This window comes from Pseudophryne corroboree, chromosome 3 (genome assembly GCF_028390025.1).
Source record: "Pseudophryne corroboree isolate aPseCor3 chromosome 3, aPseCor3.hap2, whole genome shotgun sequence".
In the NCBI taxonomy this organism is placed as follows: Eukaryota; Metazoa; Chordata; class Amphibia; order Anura; family Myobatrachidae; genus Pseudophryne; species Pseudophryne corroboree.
In genome coordinates, this window is record NC_086446.1 from 685,577,368 (window position 1) to 685,594,301 (window position 16,934).

Below are 16,934 nucleotides of genomic sequence, written 5' to 3' on the forward strand. Positions count from 1 at the left end.
CAATCCGATAAATGAAAATTACTTTCTAGAAAAAGTGCCATATTCCCTGGAACTTTCCCTTACAAAAAATACTATGTACAGGGCTGTCCTGTGGGCTAATAGTGTACTCATGGGGTTTTTTGAGAGTAACAAAAGCTTCTGCTAACAAAGGACATCCACCTGCAGGCAGGTACAGGGCAGGTTGCGCTAGTCATCAATGCTTTCTAATGAGACTACAACTAAACAAAAAATGCAATCTGGATTTATACTTGTACCAGAGCTTGATAGAATTATCAGGAAAATAGAGCTGGGCTAGGGACAGAGCAAGTAAGCAGAACCAATACATACGTGGGGTGGACAGAGTAAAAAATGAAAGATCAAAGCATATACACCTTAGGGTACACACCTTTTAGTTTAAAGATTCAAAGAGAAGTCCTTACCCAATATGCGTATCTGCATGATGGCCCCATGTAGACCAAAGAACATCCAGAGAGGTTGAGAACAGTCCACACAGACTTGCATTCCAGTACTGGCACCATTATGACTTAAATGTAGTTCACCTTCTGCGTTAATCACAAACCCCAAGATATCACCACTTTGAAGAGGAACCAGCACCCTACAAACAGCCCAGAACTCCTTTCTGTCAACCAATGACTCTGGGTTATACGGGAGATCACTAGGTCTCAGTGTGCTGGGATCGCAAGACGTCACACCATACGACAAAGTCCCAGATCGCAAAGAGTTTGATTTGTTTATCTTGACGAAGATGGTTTCATTAATTCTAAGTGACCTGTTGGTGAACACTAAAGTCCGTTCTTCTCGGGCATGCTCCAGTCGTGCCACGGTTTGGTCATCTAAAGTCTTGATATGAGCTCCTCGCAGCTGATGGAACCGGAGATCGCTTTCCAGCTGTGTCGGGAGTAAGTGGGAATGCTGGGAGTTGAGAGAGTTCTGTGGGATAGGACACATTGTGGTCATAGACTGAAAGTTCTCTTCCTGCAAGTTCAGGTCACACAAGCTGACAGACAAGCGTGTGTCTTCGGTTTCTCTTCGCAAGGATGGACGAGGGATAGCGGTGAAAGACCGCGGCCGTACGCAGTCAGGAGGGATGATCTCGCTATCTGCAAATACAACCAAATGGAGATCAAAATCAGCAAGTAATTTACAGTACAATCATAAAGTATAAAACTTTGGAGACAGATACAGGACAAACCAATCAGCTCCTGTAATTTTAAAGGCTGTGTTTGAAAAACAACAGTTAGGAGCTAATTGGATGGTACTTTATCTCCCCCATATAAAAGCCAATCTAGAAAAAAACAAAAAAAAACATTTTAATGATATAAGTCTGCAAATGATAACCAAAGACAAGTGCCGCCAATGCACCAGTTTGTTGAACAGCCTTGTAAACTTGGCATTATTTAAAAAAATACAACATGAACCTGATCGACCTTTTGTTCTTCAGCTTATTCTTATAAATAATACTATTAAATGGCTGTGTGAATTATTATCTGGCCAACCTGTTGTAACTGTTTCTCTAAACATGCGATTAGTGCAAGAAAGAGAAATGGTTTTGTGTAGTTTGGCTTTGAAATATCAAACACGTTAAATTCCAGATTGTCTGTGGACTAAAGAAAAAAAAAATCACCCGTCTTGTACATAGCGTTGGCATTCATTTTGAGCGTGCAGCTTATCAATTCCCTAGGAACCAATGACATCACTCAAGCATGTATTATTTATCTCTAACTACTGGAATATCAGCGGTCCCCACTTCCTGTGGTGAATTTTTCAGGCAGCCAAAATTTTAATAATGCTCTGTTCATATAATGTCACTGACACTGGAGATCCCTAACACTAAGTTTCAGTCCTGGGGCATGTAACCCCACAAGCCGGCAAAGGTCAGCCACCCCAAGACAGCACACCAGTGAGAAGATAAGGTGTTAGTGATTGTTAAAAGTGGTTGTCATTCAAGGATTTGAAAGTGAAAGTATATTGTGAACAAAGTTGCAATATCTTTTTCCACTTTAAAAGTCCTTGATTGTTGTCCTATTTCTTTGTACATGTATAACGATGCAATTCACCCCAGCCCACCTAGTGGCCACCTGCATCTCCCCCCTGAGCCTGAGAGGTGGTGGTGGTGGAGATTGCAGGTTAGGGAGCACTAGACTGAAGCTTTGCCTAGGGTGCAGAGAGACCTGGCACCGGCCCTGGGGAGGGGAATGGGGTAATAAGATATCGGCAGCAGTATAAGTGTGTGCTGAATGTCTTCCCTATATCATCAGGAGGAGCCCGGTACACGGCTCAGAGAGGAGGAATACGTGCAGATGAATACACAGCATGGGGAAGAGGATGAGACCTGTCACTGCAGTCCGTCCTGTCAGTATGTCTTGCAAAAGAAAGGATTTGACTACACACAGAAAGTGCCAAATAGTATCACATATGTATTTGTGTATCTGATTTCTAAAACCAACATAAATGAATGTAACATTGGGTAATCGCATACATGGGTGGTGCTCAGGGGCGCTTTAGGAGAGGAGGCGGCCCGGGTGCTGCCTCCTCCGTCCATGCACCCTCCTCTCTGCTGGCTGCGCTGAGAGTATGAGCATTAGAGGGCTCAGACTATACTACGCATGCGCAGAAAACCGTGAAAATGCCCGCTGTGCCATTTTCACGGTGATTCCACAGTGCTGATGACGTCGGCGCGGGACTCCGTAGGGGTAAGTATTCAGGAATTGGATGCAACATGTGCGGTGGGGGCCCTTTCTGGACTCAGGGGCCCGTGTGCACTGCACACACTGCACTCATTATAGATACGCCAGTGGTGGTCAGTGGCGTAACTACTGCCCCCGCAGCCCTCGCGGTGGCTTGGGGGCGAGGGGCTGCGGGGGCGCCACTGATTTAGCGCAGATTGACATGCGGACGAGCGTCCGCATGTCAATCTGCGGTCTCCTCCTTCCCTCCGCTGCTGTAAGGAGGGACACGGAGGGCACAGCGCGCGCCTCTCCTGTGTCCCTCCTGGGTCTCCGGCGGGTCTGTTAAAGGAAGTGCCGGTTCGTGAGCCAATCAGAGCTCACGAACGGCACTTCCTTTATTAGACCCGCCGGAGACCCAGGAGGGACACAGGAGAGGCGCGCGCTGTGCTGAAGAATTTTTTGGCTTGGGGGAGAAAAATTTCTAGTTACGCCACTGGTGGTGGTGCTCCCAAAAGTCAAGAAGGCTGTACTGTCAAAATGCAGAGAAAAAGAAGGACTCTTGTGTTGGGGCACTCTTAAATATAATAAATAATGATAAAATGTAACCTTTATTGGTGTAAGTTAAAAGAGGGTATCATCCATCCCGTTTAGCCAGTCAGTAACAGCACATACATACATACATACATACATACATACATACTAAGTTAATAAGAAAAACATATTTTTGTAACAGCCAGTGTTTCAGTGGTTACAATGGTGTTAGATAGGGAACTAGTCTGCAGATCACTGTAGTTAATGGCTGTGATGATAGCACAGAAAATGTGTAATTTATATATATAAAAATAAATAGAAATAATCAATCAAATGATGTAATATCACAATCCAGCAAAATATGAGTGTGTGGACCCAAGTAATAATTCTGCTCCCATAATCCCTCCTCACTTTGGGTCACCTCCCAGTATCCACCCTGAAAGGCCCATGGATCGCAATCACTGTCTCAGGCCATAGCACCATCACACACATTGGTTTCTGCATGAGCAATAAGGGTTTCTGTAGACTTTCCACTCAAAGGCCCTCATTCCGAGTTGATCGCTCGCTAGCTGCTTTTAGCAGCAGTGCAAACGCTAGGCCGCCGCCCTCTGGGAGTGTATATTAGCTTAGCAGAAGTGCGACCGAAAGGATCGCAGCATTGCTACTAAAAAAGATTGTGCACTTTCTGAGCAGCTCGAGACTTACTCCTAGCTAGCGATCACTTCAGTCTGTTTAGTTCCTGTTTTGACATCACAAACACGCCCTGCGTTCGGCCAACCACGCCTACGTTTCCCCAGCCACTCCTGCGTTTTTATCCGACACGCCTGCGTTTTTTCACTCACTCCCCGAAAACGGTCAGTAACCTCCCAGAAACACCCACTTCCTGTCAATCACTCTGCGGCCAGCAGTGCGACTGAAAAGCGTCGCTAGACCTTGTGTGAAACTGCATAGTCTTAGTGTTCACTCTAGGTGTCTTTCACAGGGCGCTGCGCCCTGCCCCTTTTTTAGACACCTGAATGCCGCCCTGCCCGTTTGTGTGCGCCCTCCCGCCCCGCACTTTGCTGCCCGCCGGACACATTAAGCACACTGCAGTGATCGCAAAGAGGGACTCGGATTTTAAAAGTGAGCGGGTCCGGCAGGACGCGCTGTTTTTTGCTGACCGCCGCCTCACAGCCAATAGAAATCCTCAAGCCCTGCCTCACCAGCCAATAGCCGCCGGCAGCTTCTCAACATCCAATTGCTGCCGGCAGCGTCTCCCAATCCAAGCTCCACCTGAGACGTCGGTCCCTCCTCCCTGCGCTGATCTCCAACCCATTGAATGTGCTGGTGGCAACCGGGCGCGGACATCACGATGACAGGAGAATGGAAGATGCAGGAGGGAGCCGAGGAGAAGGAGAGGAGCGCCTTCACCACGGGCAGCCCGGTGGGTCTGCTGCAGAGAACATGAGCTGGGGCCGAGCGGAACATGGCAGTGCGGTCGGGCACCACGACCGCAAAGTACCAAGAGGTCAGAACGCTGCGACCTGGGGGAATGGTGATAAATCTTTAGTTTCACAAACGTGCGGGCGGGCCTTTCCTATATTTATTTAATAACATGGCCAATACCTGCACATTATACCTGTGAGGGCGCTTCCTGTTACGCAGCATCTTATTCCCCCAGCGTCCCAACTACTAGTGCACCCATCCTGCCCCCTGCTACCACCACTACTGCACCCATCCTGCCTCCTACCACTGCTGCACCTATCTTACCCCCTGCTACCACTACTGCACCCATCCTGCCCCCTGCTACCACTACTGCACCTATCCTACCCCCTACCACTACTGCACCTATCTTACCCCCTGCTACCACTACTGCACCCATCCTGCCCCCTGCTACCACTACTGCACCTATCCTACCCCCTACCACTACTGCACCTATCCTACCCCCTACCACTACTGCACCTATCTTACCCCCTGCTACCACTACTGCACCTATCTTATACCCTGCTACCACTACTGCCCCCATCCTGCCCCCTGCTACCACCACTACTGCACCCATCCTGCCTCCTACCACTGCTGCACCTATCTTACCCCCTGCTACCACTACTGCACCCATCCTGCCTCCTACCACTGCTGCACCTATCTTACCCCCTGCTACCACTACTGCACCCATCCTGCCCCCTGCTACCACTACTGCACCTATCTTATACCCTGCTACCACTACTGCCCCCATCCTGCCCCCTGCTACCACCACTACTGCACCCATCCTGCCTCCTACCACTGCTGCACCTATCTTACCCCCTGCTACCACTACTGCACCCATCCTGCCTCCTACCACTGCTGCACCTATCTTACCCCCTGCTACCACTACTGCACCCATCCTGCCCCCTGCTACCACTACTGCACCCATCCTACCCCCTACCACTACTGCACCTATCTTACCCCCTGCTACCACTACTGCACCCATCCTGCCCCCTGCTACCACTACTGCACCTATCTTATACTCTGCTACCACTACTGCCCCCATCCTGCCCCCTGCTACCACCACTACTGCACCCATCCTGCCTCCTACCACTGCTGCACCTATCTTACCCCCTGCTACCACTACTGCACCTATCCTACCCCCTACCACTACTGCACCCATCCTGCCCCCTGCTACCACCACTGCTGCACCCATCCTGCCTCCTACCACTGCTACACCTATCTTACCCCCTGCTACCACTACTGCACCTATCCTACCCCCTACCACTACTGCACCTATCCTACCCCCTACCACTACTGCACCCATCCTGCCTCCTACCACTGCTGCACCTATCTTACCCCCTGCTACCACTGCTGCACCTATCTTACCCCCTGCTACCACTACTGCACCTATCCTACCCCCTACCACTACTGCACACATCCTGCCTCCTACCACTGCTGCACCTATCTTACCCCCTGCTACCACTGCTGCACCTATCTTACCCCCTGCTACCACTACTGCACCTATCCTACCCCCTACCACTACTGCACCCATCCTGCCCCCTGCTACCACCACTGCTGCACCCATCCTGCCTCCTACCACTGCTGCACCTATCTTACCCCCTACCACTGCTGCACCTATCTTACCCCCTGCTACCACTACTGCACCTATCCTACCCCCTAGCATTATTGCACCCATCCTGCCCCCTGCTACCACCACTGCTGCACCCATCCTGTCCCCTGCTACCACCACTACTGCACCCATTATACCCCCATACCCACACAGTGCTCAGTATTCACACCCCCACAGTGCCCATCATACACACACCCCATGCCCACACAGTGCTCATTATAATACACCCGCCAGAACTCATAAAACCCTCTAAACCCACACAATGTCCAATATGCACACCCCCATAGTGACCATCATACGCACACCCATACCACACAGCGCCCATCATATGCACACCCCTATACCACACAGGGCCCATTATACACCCCCCACAGCTCTCATAATGCTCTATACCCACACAGTACTCATTATACACACTTACAATGCTCATAGCACCCTCTATACCCACACACCTGCACAGTGGCCATCATACGCACAACCCATTCCCACACATTGCTCATTCTCCCCCCCCCCAAAGCGCCTAGCATATGGGTACTCCATACCCACAGTGCCCAGGATACATCCCCCTATACACAGTGACCAGCATACATAAACTCCCATATCCACACACAGTGCTCAGCATAGACACAACTGCCACACCCACACAGTGCTCAGCATACACACAAACAATCCCCAAACCAAAGCAGTGCCCAGCATACGCACACACCCCATACTCAGACAGTGCCCAGCATACGCACACACCTCGTGTTATAGCGGTAGGGCTTCAACAAGGACACAGAGAAGCTGATCTTAAAAGTTGACGGGGAGCAGGAAGCACCGAATCCTGGGTACTGATGCCTCCCTACCCCTAACACTGCCTACAGCACTACCTGCACTTAACCCTCTATTTTCCCCCCAATACTGCCATAACTGCTATCTACCATGTGGGGTGGTCTAATGCTATGTGGGGAGGCATAAGGGGAGCTCAAAAGCATACGTTGCTATGGGACCCAGAAACTGAAGTAGGACCCACATTTTTAAAACTGAGGGGTCCCTGGGACCCACTTTTTTTTTGGCTCAGTGCGATCACTGTGTCTCCCTGCATGAGAGACAGAGACCTCCGCGTCCCGCCCGCCTCGTCCTGCCCATCCTTAGCTGTCAGCCGTCGCAGCTCCCCTCCTCTGTGAGCAGACTATAGGTCTGCTCATGATCTGATGAGACAGGAGGGCAGGGTTTGCCTCTCCCGCCGAGACAAACCCAGCCCTCCCTCATCTGTGTACATGGATCAGTGTGGTGGCCATTTTCAACCAGCTCCGCGGTGTGTGAGGGGGGACCCGCAGCATCAGCCCCCAGTATGTAAGATTGGCACAAAAAAAGCGGAGATCAAAAATGTGCCCTACCTGGGGCAGTGTGTCTTGTGCTCTTTACCTGGTGCAATGTTTCTCAGTGCTCTCTACCTGGTGCAATGTTTCTCAGTGCTCTCTACCTGGTGCAGTGTTTCTCAGTGCTCTCTATCTGGTGCAGTGTTTCTCAGTGCTCTCTACCTGGTGCAGTGTGTCTTGTGCTCTCTACCTGGTGCAATGTTTCTCAGTGCTCTCTACCTGGTGCAATGTTTCTCAGTGCTCTCTACCTGGTGCAATGTTTCTCAGTGCTCTCTATCTGGTGCAGTGTTTCTCAGTGCTCTCTACCTGGTGCAGTGTGTCTTGTGCTCTCTACCTGGTGCAATGTTTCTCAGTGCTCTCTACCTGGTGCAATGTTTCTGAGTGCTCTCTACCTGGTGCAGTGTTTCTCGGTGCTCTCTACCTGGTGCAGTGTTTCTCAGTGCTCTCTACCTGGTGCAATGTTTCTCGGTGCTCTCTACCTGGTGCAGTGTTTCTCGGTGCTCTCTACCTGGTGCAGTGTTTCTCAGTGCTCTCTACCTGGTGCAATGTTTCTCGGTGCTCTCTACCTGGTGCAGTGTTTCTCGGTGCTCTCTACCTGGTGCAATGTTTCTCAGTGCTCTCTACCTGGTGCATTGTGTAGAATGTGCTCTATCTGGCGCAATATGTATAACGTGCTCTGCCTGGTGCAGTGTGTATAGGAGGTTCTACCTGGTGCAGTGTGTATAGGAGGTTCTACCTGGTGCAGTGTGTATTAGCTGCACTACTGTGTGGTGTAATGTGAATTGCCACTATTATGTGGCCGTGCCCCTTCCCCACGAAAAACGCCCCGAAATTTTAGCTGCGCCCCACTGCCCATTCTTTACCATGTGGGAATGGGAGGACCAAGCATTATAGTATGTACCTAATTTTGCCCTTCTAACTGAAAAATGTGCCCTCCCGAACGAAAAATGTGCCCTCCCGAATGAAAAATGTGCCCTCCCGAATGAAAAATGTGCCCTACCCGTGATCAGCACCCTGCCCTAAAAAAATCCTAGAGTGAACACTATAGTCTTGTGTGAAAGTACGTCACGGGTGTGCACTGCACACCATACGCATGCGCAGAAATGCCGCTTTTTTACCTAATCGCCGCGCTGCGACCGAAAGCAGCTAGCGATCAACTCGGAATGAGGGCCATAGACAGTAGCAGATAATCGCCCAACTGCGCACACACTGGCACTGGGCCCACCTCAATATACTGTATAACATAATGTGGTGGCACTACTGTATATCAATTAACAATGGTAAATAACTAAAATAGATCCTCACTTCATAAAAGTGTCATGACTTTAAATCACTGAGGGGCGTATTTATTCACCACTTCAGTTTTGCCTCTTTATTAAAGATCTGATATTGTTGTAATGGGAGGCAGTCAATTTACCGGCTGTTGGGATCCCGGCTGTCAGGATACCGATGCCAGAATCCCAACACTCATTGAAATACTGGCAGTCGGAATCCTGACCGCCAGCTGGAATCCCCACTTGGGTGGAGGTCCACGTCACCACCCAAGGGGTAATATAACCCTGTAGCGGCCAAAGCGTGGCAAGTGCAGTGAGCCCTTAAGGGGACACGCTGTGCTCACCGCCGGGATCCCGGCGTCGGTCTCCTGACCGCCGGGATCCCCATAGCCAGGATATCATACTGATCACGTTGTAACTACTGTACAACTGAAATCATGCTGGGACAGTGCCTCCACAACTGCTCCTGTAATGACTTTGGCCCATCTCCTTATGGTGCTTTCATCTGAGAACCCCTCTTCTGCAAAACCACAGTCCGCCCAGCATGTTTGTCCGGCCCCCCCTCCGCACAAGTACAAAAGCATCGCTTTTGTACTTGAAGAGTAATTCCCGACCAGCGCATCTCCTGCGGCTGGCCGGGAGTTACTCGTCGCTGCCCCGGGTCGCAGTGGCTGCGTGTGATGTCACGCAGCTGCTGCGGCCCGCCCCCCACTCGGTCCGGCCATGCCTGCGTTGGCTGGACCGTGCCCCGAAAAAGGCGGCTAAATGCCACCGTACTGCCGCCTCCCGCCCAGCGAACGCCTCTTCCTGTCAAACACGCAGAGGCGATCGCTAGGTAACGACGGTCTTCAGCCGCCTGGCATGCGCCGGCGCATGGGAATGACCCCCATACGGTAAGCCTATGTTTATGCATTATTTTCAGAGGGATCTGTTTAGTAAATAAGCCTGTTTTTTCTTTGAGCATTTAATATTACAGGGAAAGACACGTTAATATTATTAACCTTTGAAGAACCGTAATACCTGTCCATAGAGAACTGAAACTAAAAGTACTCTCTATAACTAGACACTAACCAGATAGGAGCCAGATATGTTACATGATCAATTAACTACAGTCTGTTTAATGTGGAACTGAACATGAGCCCGTCGGCTGAGATACAAGAATGTTTCTAGACTGTAATCTTAAATCTCACAGCGTTGTGTTTTATTACTGCCTGGCAGTCTTCTCGCACTGCGTCTGGGATCCCCTTGCTTTCAACCCTGGACCTTCCATTGTTACTGATGACTAAGCAGAAAAGTAATTGTATGATAAATACAAATGAAAGGAGAGAGTAAGCAGATGATGAACTACAACCCCCATCATCCTCAGCACCTAGAAGCCTCAGTGTAACTGGGTGCTTGAGAAGAATGCGAGAAGCACATATGCTGAAGGATGACATACTGTGCAGTCCCAAGCAACTGCCCAATCAGCAACTCAGTTTGTCTAATCAAGCCGTAAACCACTCGAGACATTTTACTGAACCTCACTTCTGTTTGGGGAATTTTGTTATAATATCAGTTCAGTGTAGCTGTATAATGCATGTTGTTTTGGCATAATGCTGAATGTCATTTATTTATAGGGGAATATCAATTTTAGTGCCTGACCTCAACATATTTGCAGTTCTAAATTTTACTTCCTACCCACATAATAACAGCTGCAATGTATAAAAATGGTCACTGAAATATAAAGTGGTTCCAAATAGCGCCCCCTGCAGGCGGCTATTACAAGATATCCAAACTGTTAATAACAGGTAAGGTACAGTAACCTTACGTGAGGCAACTTCAGGATAAACTGTCCAGCACATTTATCTTTTTAACATATTCACATTTTATTCCCAAATCTGTTGTGTCTGAAAACCGTATGTTTAGAAATAAGCATGTTTTAAACAATATGTGGGATTGGTGTAAGTGATGCTTCATTCAAGAGTATTTGCATTAAAGGGTATTATAATGGTTTATACTAGGCCACTGGAGACAAATACATTTAGGCCAGATGTACTAAGGGGGGTATCCAATTATCATTCAATTATCTGTTTTCGGCCAATGAAAACAGAAAATATTGTGATTAGTGACTGATGGTCATTATCGCGGTATCCTATTACAGCCCGTCTTTTTACAGCCTGTGACACCCGAAGCATAATCCACGATAAGTGCCAGCATCGGAGAGAGGAACGATCTGCATTGGGCGAAATGGATAGCCCCCGGTGATACAATTAACTGCGGTCATTGACTGCGGGTAATTGGATACTTCATAAGCCTTAAAAAGTTATAAAGTGGAGAGTGATAAAGTACCAGCCAATCAGCTCCTAACTGCGTTGTCACAGGCCCTGTATGGAAAATGACAGGAGCTGCTTGGTTGGTACTTTATCACTTTTCAAGGCTTAGTACATATGGCCCACAGTCAGGGGTTAAAGTGCGAGGGAACGAGGTGGAACCGAGTTCCACTACCTGTAATGGTAGGGGGAACTAGTTCCACCTCCTCCATTGCCCTGCACAGTGATTCCAACAGAAGAGCCTGCCCCATCACCTACGTCCATCGATGAGGCAGGCGGCGCTAGTGTTACTGATGAGCTGCAGCCACCTCCCCCTCAGGTCCTGGTGGCTCCATGGTCCTCCTCCATTTACAGCCCACCCCTCCTGGTTCTCACACACACTGTCTGTTGTAAAGCATTCATCCCCTCTTTAGGTCCCAGTGGCTTCCTTTTCCGGCACATCGTATGTGAGGTCATGCTGTCACTGCTGCTGAAGTGAAGAGGAGCAGCCTCTGTGCATGTTGAAAACAAGATGAGAGGGGACTGGAGGGACAAGAGAGGTAGGGAAGCTGCTGGAAAGATACAGGGCATGGAGCTGCTGGAGAGACACAGGCAGTGAACTGCTGGAGTGGCAGACAGAGATGTATATAAGAGGCACTACTGTGGTCACTATGTGTAAGAGGCACTACTATTGTGGGCATTATGTGTGAGAGGCACTACTACTGTGGGCATTCTGTATATAAGAAGCACTACTACTGTGGGCATTTTGTGTGTACATAGCACTTCTGTGGGTATTATGTCTACATGCGGCACTACTGTGGTCATTATGTGTAAGAGGCACTACTGTGGTCACTATGTGTAAGAGGCACTACTATTGTGGGCATTATGTGTGAGAGGCACTACTACTGTGGGCATTCTGTATATAAGAAGCACTACTACTGTGGGCATTTTGTGTGTACATAGCACTTCTGTGGGTATTATGTCTACATGCGGCACTACTGTGGTCATTATGTGTAAGAGGCACTACAACTGTCGGCATTATGTGTTTGGGACACTTCTACTATGGAAATTGTGCATAAGGGGAACTACTGTGGGCATTGCACATAAGGGGAACTACTGTGTGGCATAACATGTATAAAGGGTACAATTGTGTATCGCAATGTGAATAATGGGCACTACTGAGTGACGTAAACATAATAAGAGGCATTAGTATGCGGTGTAATATGAACCAAGGAGTGGGGTAATTCTGAGTTGATCGCACGCTGCAAGTTTTTGCAGCCCATGTGATCAACTAGATGCCGCCTATGGAGGAGTGGATTTTTGCATAGTAAGGCTGCGAACGCTTGTGCAGCCCTGCTATGCAAAAAAAGTTTTGTGTATAAGTAGAATAGGATAAGAGTTACTCACCCTGTGCGATCACTTCAGCATTGCAGGTCCCGGAATTGACATCAGACATCCACCCTCCAAACGCCTCGACATCCCTGCGTTCGGATCTCCACACCCGAAAACGGTGAGTTGACACCCGGATCCGCCTTCCTCCTGTCAATCTTCTTGGGGTCGCCTCTGCGACCGGTTTTTTCGTTGGAGGCGTCGCTGCCCGGTGACACCCGTCGCCGGGCAACGACACGCCTGCGCAATGCGGCCGGAGTTCTGACCCAATCGCACGGCTGCGAAGAAGCGCAGTGTGCGATCGGGTCGGAATGACCCCCTAGATGTGGTGTAATGTGAATAAGATTGTGCTACTGTGTGATGTCATTTTGAAGTGGCGGCACTATTGTGTGACCACGCTGCTTCTTTGTGAGATTAATGGCCCTCATTCCGAGTTGATCGCACCAAGCAACTTTTTGCTGCTGGTGCGATCAACTAATCTCCGCCTATGGGGCAGTGTATTTTAGCATAGCAGGGATGCGATCGCTTGTGCTAAAAAAGTTTCCTGCAAAACAAGACTTACCCTGTGCGACGGATCCAGCAATGATGGGCTCGGCTTTGACGTCAGACATCCGCCCTCTGTTCGCCTGGACACGCCTGCGTTTTTCTTACCACTCCCCGAAAGCGGTCTTCAACAGTCAGTTGACGCCCCGGAACGCCTTCATGCAGTCAATCTTCTTGCGATCGCCGCTGAGACCGCTTTTTCCGCTGTTAGCGTTGTTGCCTGGCAACGACGCGCATGCGGATTCCAGACCCGATCGCACCGCTGCGAGGAAGTGAATTGTGCGATTGGGTCAGAATGAGGGATAATGTCCCTTTATAAAAGTATGGGAAGTAGGGCACTACTTGGTTGTCGAAAACACTAGCACGGGCCCTGGTTCCGCTTAATATGAGGGAGTGGTGTAGGTAGGAGGTGGAGTAAGTGAGTTCCACCCCCGTTGCAGGACCACTTTAAGCCCTGCCCATAGTATTTAGATTAGCCTGCACCAGTGTTGTATCGATGGTTGGTACAGGGTGTATGGATCACCGCATCCATGAGCCAAGGGGGCTGCGCTCCGCACACCAAGCTCCTAGAACAGGGTCTGACCCAATGTTTGCAGGTGGCATATTTCAAATGCTCTCTTTGGAAACATTGTGCAATTTCCAGGGTATTTTGCTATCTTCCACACATTTGCTGGCGTCATATGTTTGGGGAGAGGGGTCCCACACTAAGAATCTGCATTCAAGCAACCTCAATTCATAAAATGCCTTGGGCTTCACTGCTACCTGTAAACTACTCCAGCAGTCATGGTCTATAAGGATTTGCTGGGACTTGTACCGTAGTTACACAAAGGTACTTGATGATTATCCTAAACCACTATCCTTCTACAAACAATGGAACCCAGTGTTATTCAACTCATTTTGGTTTGCTCTGTCGTAATGGGTAAGCTTAGTGCTGGCTAGGATGAGGTTGGTATTCTTATGACAGTTGTCACACTTGTTACACAAATTACTAGTCCAGTCTGGTATACTGTGTGTTGGGTGCACTGAAGGGTTGGCCAGCGACCATCGATGGTTTCAATACATTGATGGCTACATGTCAGTATTAGACATTTAGCTCTCTACCATCGAAGGTACAGAGCCTCCCGATGGCTCACCGCCCCGCCTCCCCCCCCCCCCCCCCCAGTTGGTGACGAGACATGGAGCCTAGGCCCACCCCTGCACCCAAATATCCCCGCTCCCATCTTCTGATTGGCCCTTAGGTCAGTGTGTGAAAGAGCAGGGATGACCATCGCAGGTGAAACCATAGAATTGCTTGCTACTATCAATGGTCAATTTGAGTTTACCCATCAATGGTAACCATTGATGGAGAGTTCACCACCAATGGCCATCCTTAGCCATTGTTTAAATGTCTAATTGTTTTGTTATCTTTATAATAATAATACTGTATGTGCTAATGAAGGTCATCATCAACAAGCTACCTACACCTGGGCTACTGTAGACACAAATGAAATGCCTAATCGAAATAATGTAGGCTGCACCCCTATCAGGTATGCTGCACCTACGTACCCACTCTCCAGGTGATGGGGACAGCAAGTATTGGAGAGGTGGTCATACAATTCAGTACAATAGAAACGGGGGGAACACGCAAATCACACCCCTTATCTTTAAGATATGTCTTTTTAGGAGGTGTATCTTGCATGCCTCAAAGCACTGGAGTAAGTTTGCGAGTTGATGGTAACGAATACATTTCTGTGCTGGACGGAATACATATGTAATCCAGGTGGATGGGATGCCGGTGGTCGGGTACGTTTTCTTAACCTCACCCCTTACCTCCCTAACCCTAACAGCAGCCTAACCCTAACCACTCCCCCTCAAGCAGCCTAACTCTAACTCGCCCTGGTGATGACTAAACCTAACTCCCCCTCCTCGCTGCCTAACCCTAACCCTTCTCCGCAGCCTAACCCTATCCCTCTCCCAGCAGCCTAAACCTACCGATCCCCCCCAGCATACTTATGTTCCTGATTACGGCGTAGGTACTCCAATTGATGTTGGAGTTACGTATTTATTTATTAACCGTTTCTTAAATAGCGCAGCATATTCCGTTGCACTTTACAATTAGAACAACAGTAATAGAACAAACCTGGGTAAAAACAGAGACATAGAGGTAGGAAGCCCCTGCTCACACGCTTACAGTCTATAGGGAAATAGGCATTGATACACAAGGACAGATTCTACCTATTGTATAAAGGTCCACCAGATTGCTAAATTCTTAATGGGTTGTATGATATGATCACCCAGCAATGTTGGCCAAGGGTCAGGAAGGTGTGAGAGTAAAGAAAGACAAGATATGTGAGGTTATGTGTACTGTACAGAGAGGATGTAAGTAGATAAGGAAGCACTGAATGTTATGTGGGTGGGTCTGGAATTTGATAGGCTTGTTTGAGGTGAATTTTCAGGGAACATTTAAAGGTTTGGAGACTAGAGGTGAGTCTTATTGTGCGTGGGAGGGCATTCCACAAAGTCGGTGAAGCCCGGATAAAGTCCTGTAATTTTGAGTGTGAACAAGTAATACGAGTGGATGAGAGACGAAGATCTTGTGCAGAGCGGAGAGGTCGGGTAGGGAGATATTTTGAGATGAGTGAAGAGATGTATGTTGATGCAGTTTGGTTAATAGTCTTGTATGTAAGTAAAAGTATTTTATATTTAATACGGTAGAATACTGGTAACCAATGGAGGGACTGACAGAGCGGATCTGCAGACGATGAACGTCTAGCGAGGAAGATTAGCCTCGCAGCTGCATTCAAAATGGATTGTAGTGGTGAGAGCCTATGTTTGGAAGACCAGCCAGGAGACTATCACTATAATCAATGCGGGAGATAATGAGAGCATGGATTAGAGTTTTTGCTGTGTCTTGTGTAAGATATGGTCGTATTTTGGATATGTTTCTTAGATGTATGTAACATGATCTTGAGAAAGATTGAATGTGGGGGACATAGGACAGATCAGAGTCAAGTATGACACCTAGGCAGCGAGCTTGTGGGGTAGGGATGATTGCTGAGTTATCAACAGTGATAGAGATATCAGGTTGGTAACTACTATTGGCCAGTGGAAATATATTTAATTCTGTTTTGGAAATATTAAGTTTGAGGTGGCGAGATGTCATCCAAGATGAAATGGCAGAAAGGCATTCAGTGACACGGCCCAGTACAGATGGTGACAAATCAGGGGAGGATAGGTAGATTTGAGTATCATCTGCACACAGATTATACTGAAATCCCAAAAAGTTAATTAGTTTGCCAAGAGATGAGGTGTAGATTGAGAAAAGCAGAGGACCTAAGACTGAGCCTTGTGGTACTCCAACTGAGAGAGGTAGCAAAGAGGAAGTGGAATCAGAGAAATGGACACTGAAAGAGCGATTAGAAAAGTAGGATGAGGACCAGGAAAGGGCTGTGTCCTGAAGACCTAGGGATTGTAGTGTTTGTATGAGAAGAGAGTGGTCAACAGTGTCAAAAGCAGCAGAGAGTTCTGGTGCTGGGATTTTGCTGTGTGTCGAGATTCCGGCACCGGCATTTCAAACACTGGTACCCCGACCGCCGGCATCCTGACTGCATCCCAACGGGAGTATACAGATGCACTCTTGTATATACTGTATGCGAGTTATGATGCATGGTTAGGCAAAAAAGTATATACTGTGCACATCAGATCCAGCTATTCGTATAGACAGCTCAAGGTCCAAGACATGTGATGGCAGTGGTTAGCATATCAGCCCATGACATACAGTCACAGGAACCAAACATAGCTCTAGTATCAAAGGGTCCAAGCACCCC

The 16,934-nt window shown here is 48.6% G+C and overlaps 1 protein-coding gene across 6 annotated transcripts in view; it reads right to left on the minus strand.

Annotated features, from left to right (window-relative positions):
• Positions 1-16,934, minus strand: part of NEURL1 (neuralized E3 ubiquitin protein ligase 1) — a 556,453-nt gene that overhangs the window by 18,232 nt on the left and 521,287 nt on the right. For all 6 annotated transcript variants that reach the window (XM_063961991.1, XM_063961985.1, XM_063961990.1 and 3 more), the window contains one exon: positions 420-1,100. In XM_063961991.1, coding sequence (XP_063818061.1) covers positions 420-1,100 — 681 coding nt within the window. The remainder of the gene's footprint in view (positions 1-419; positions 1,101-16,934) is intronic.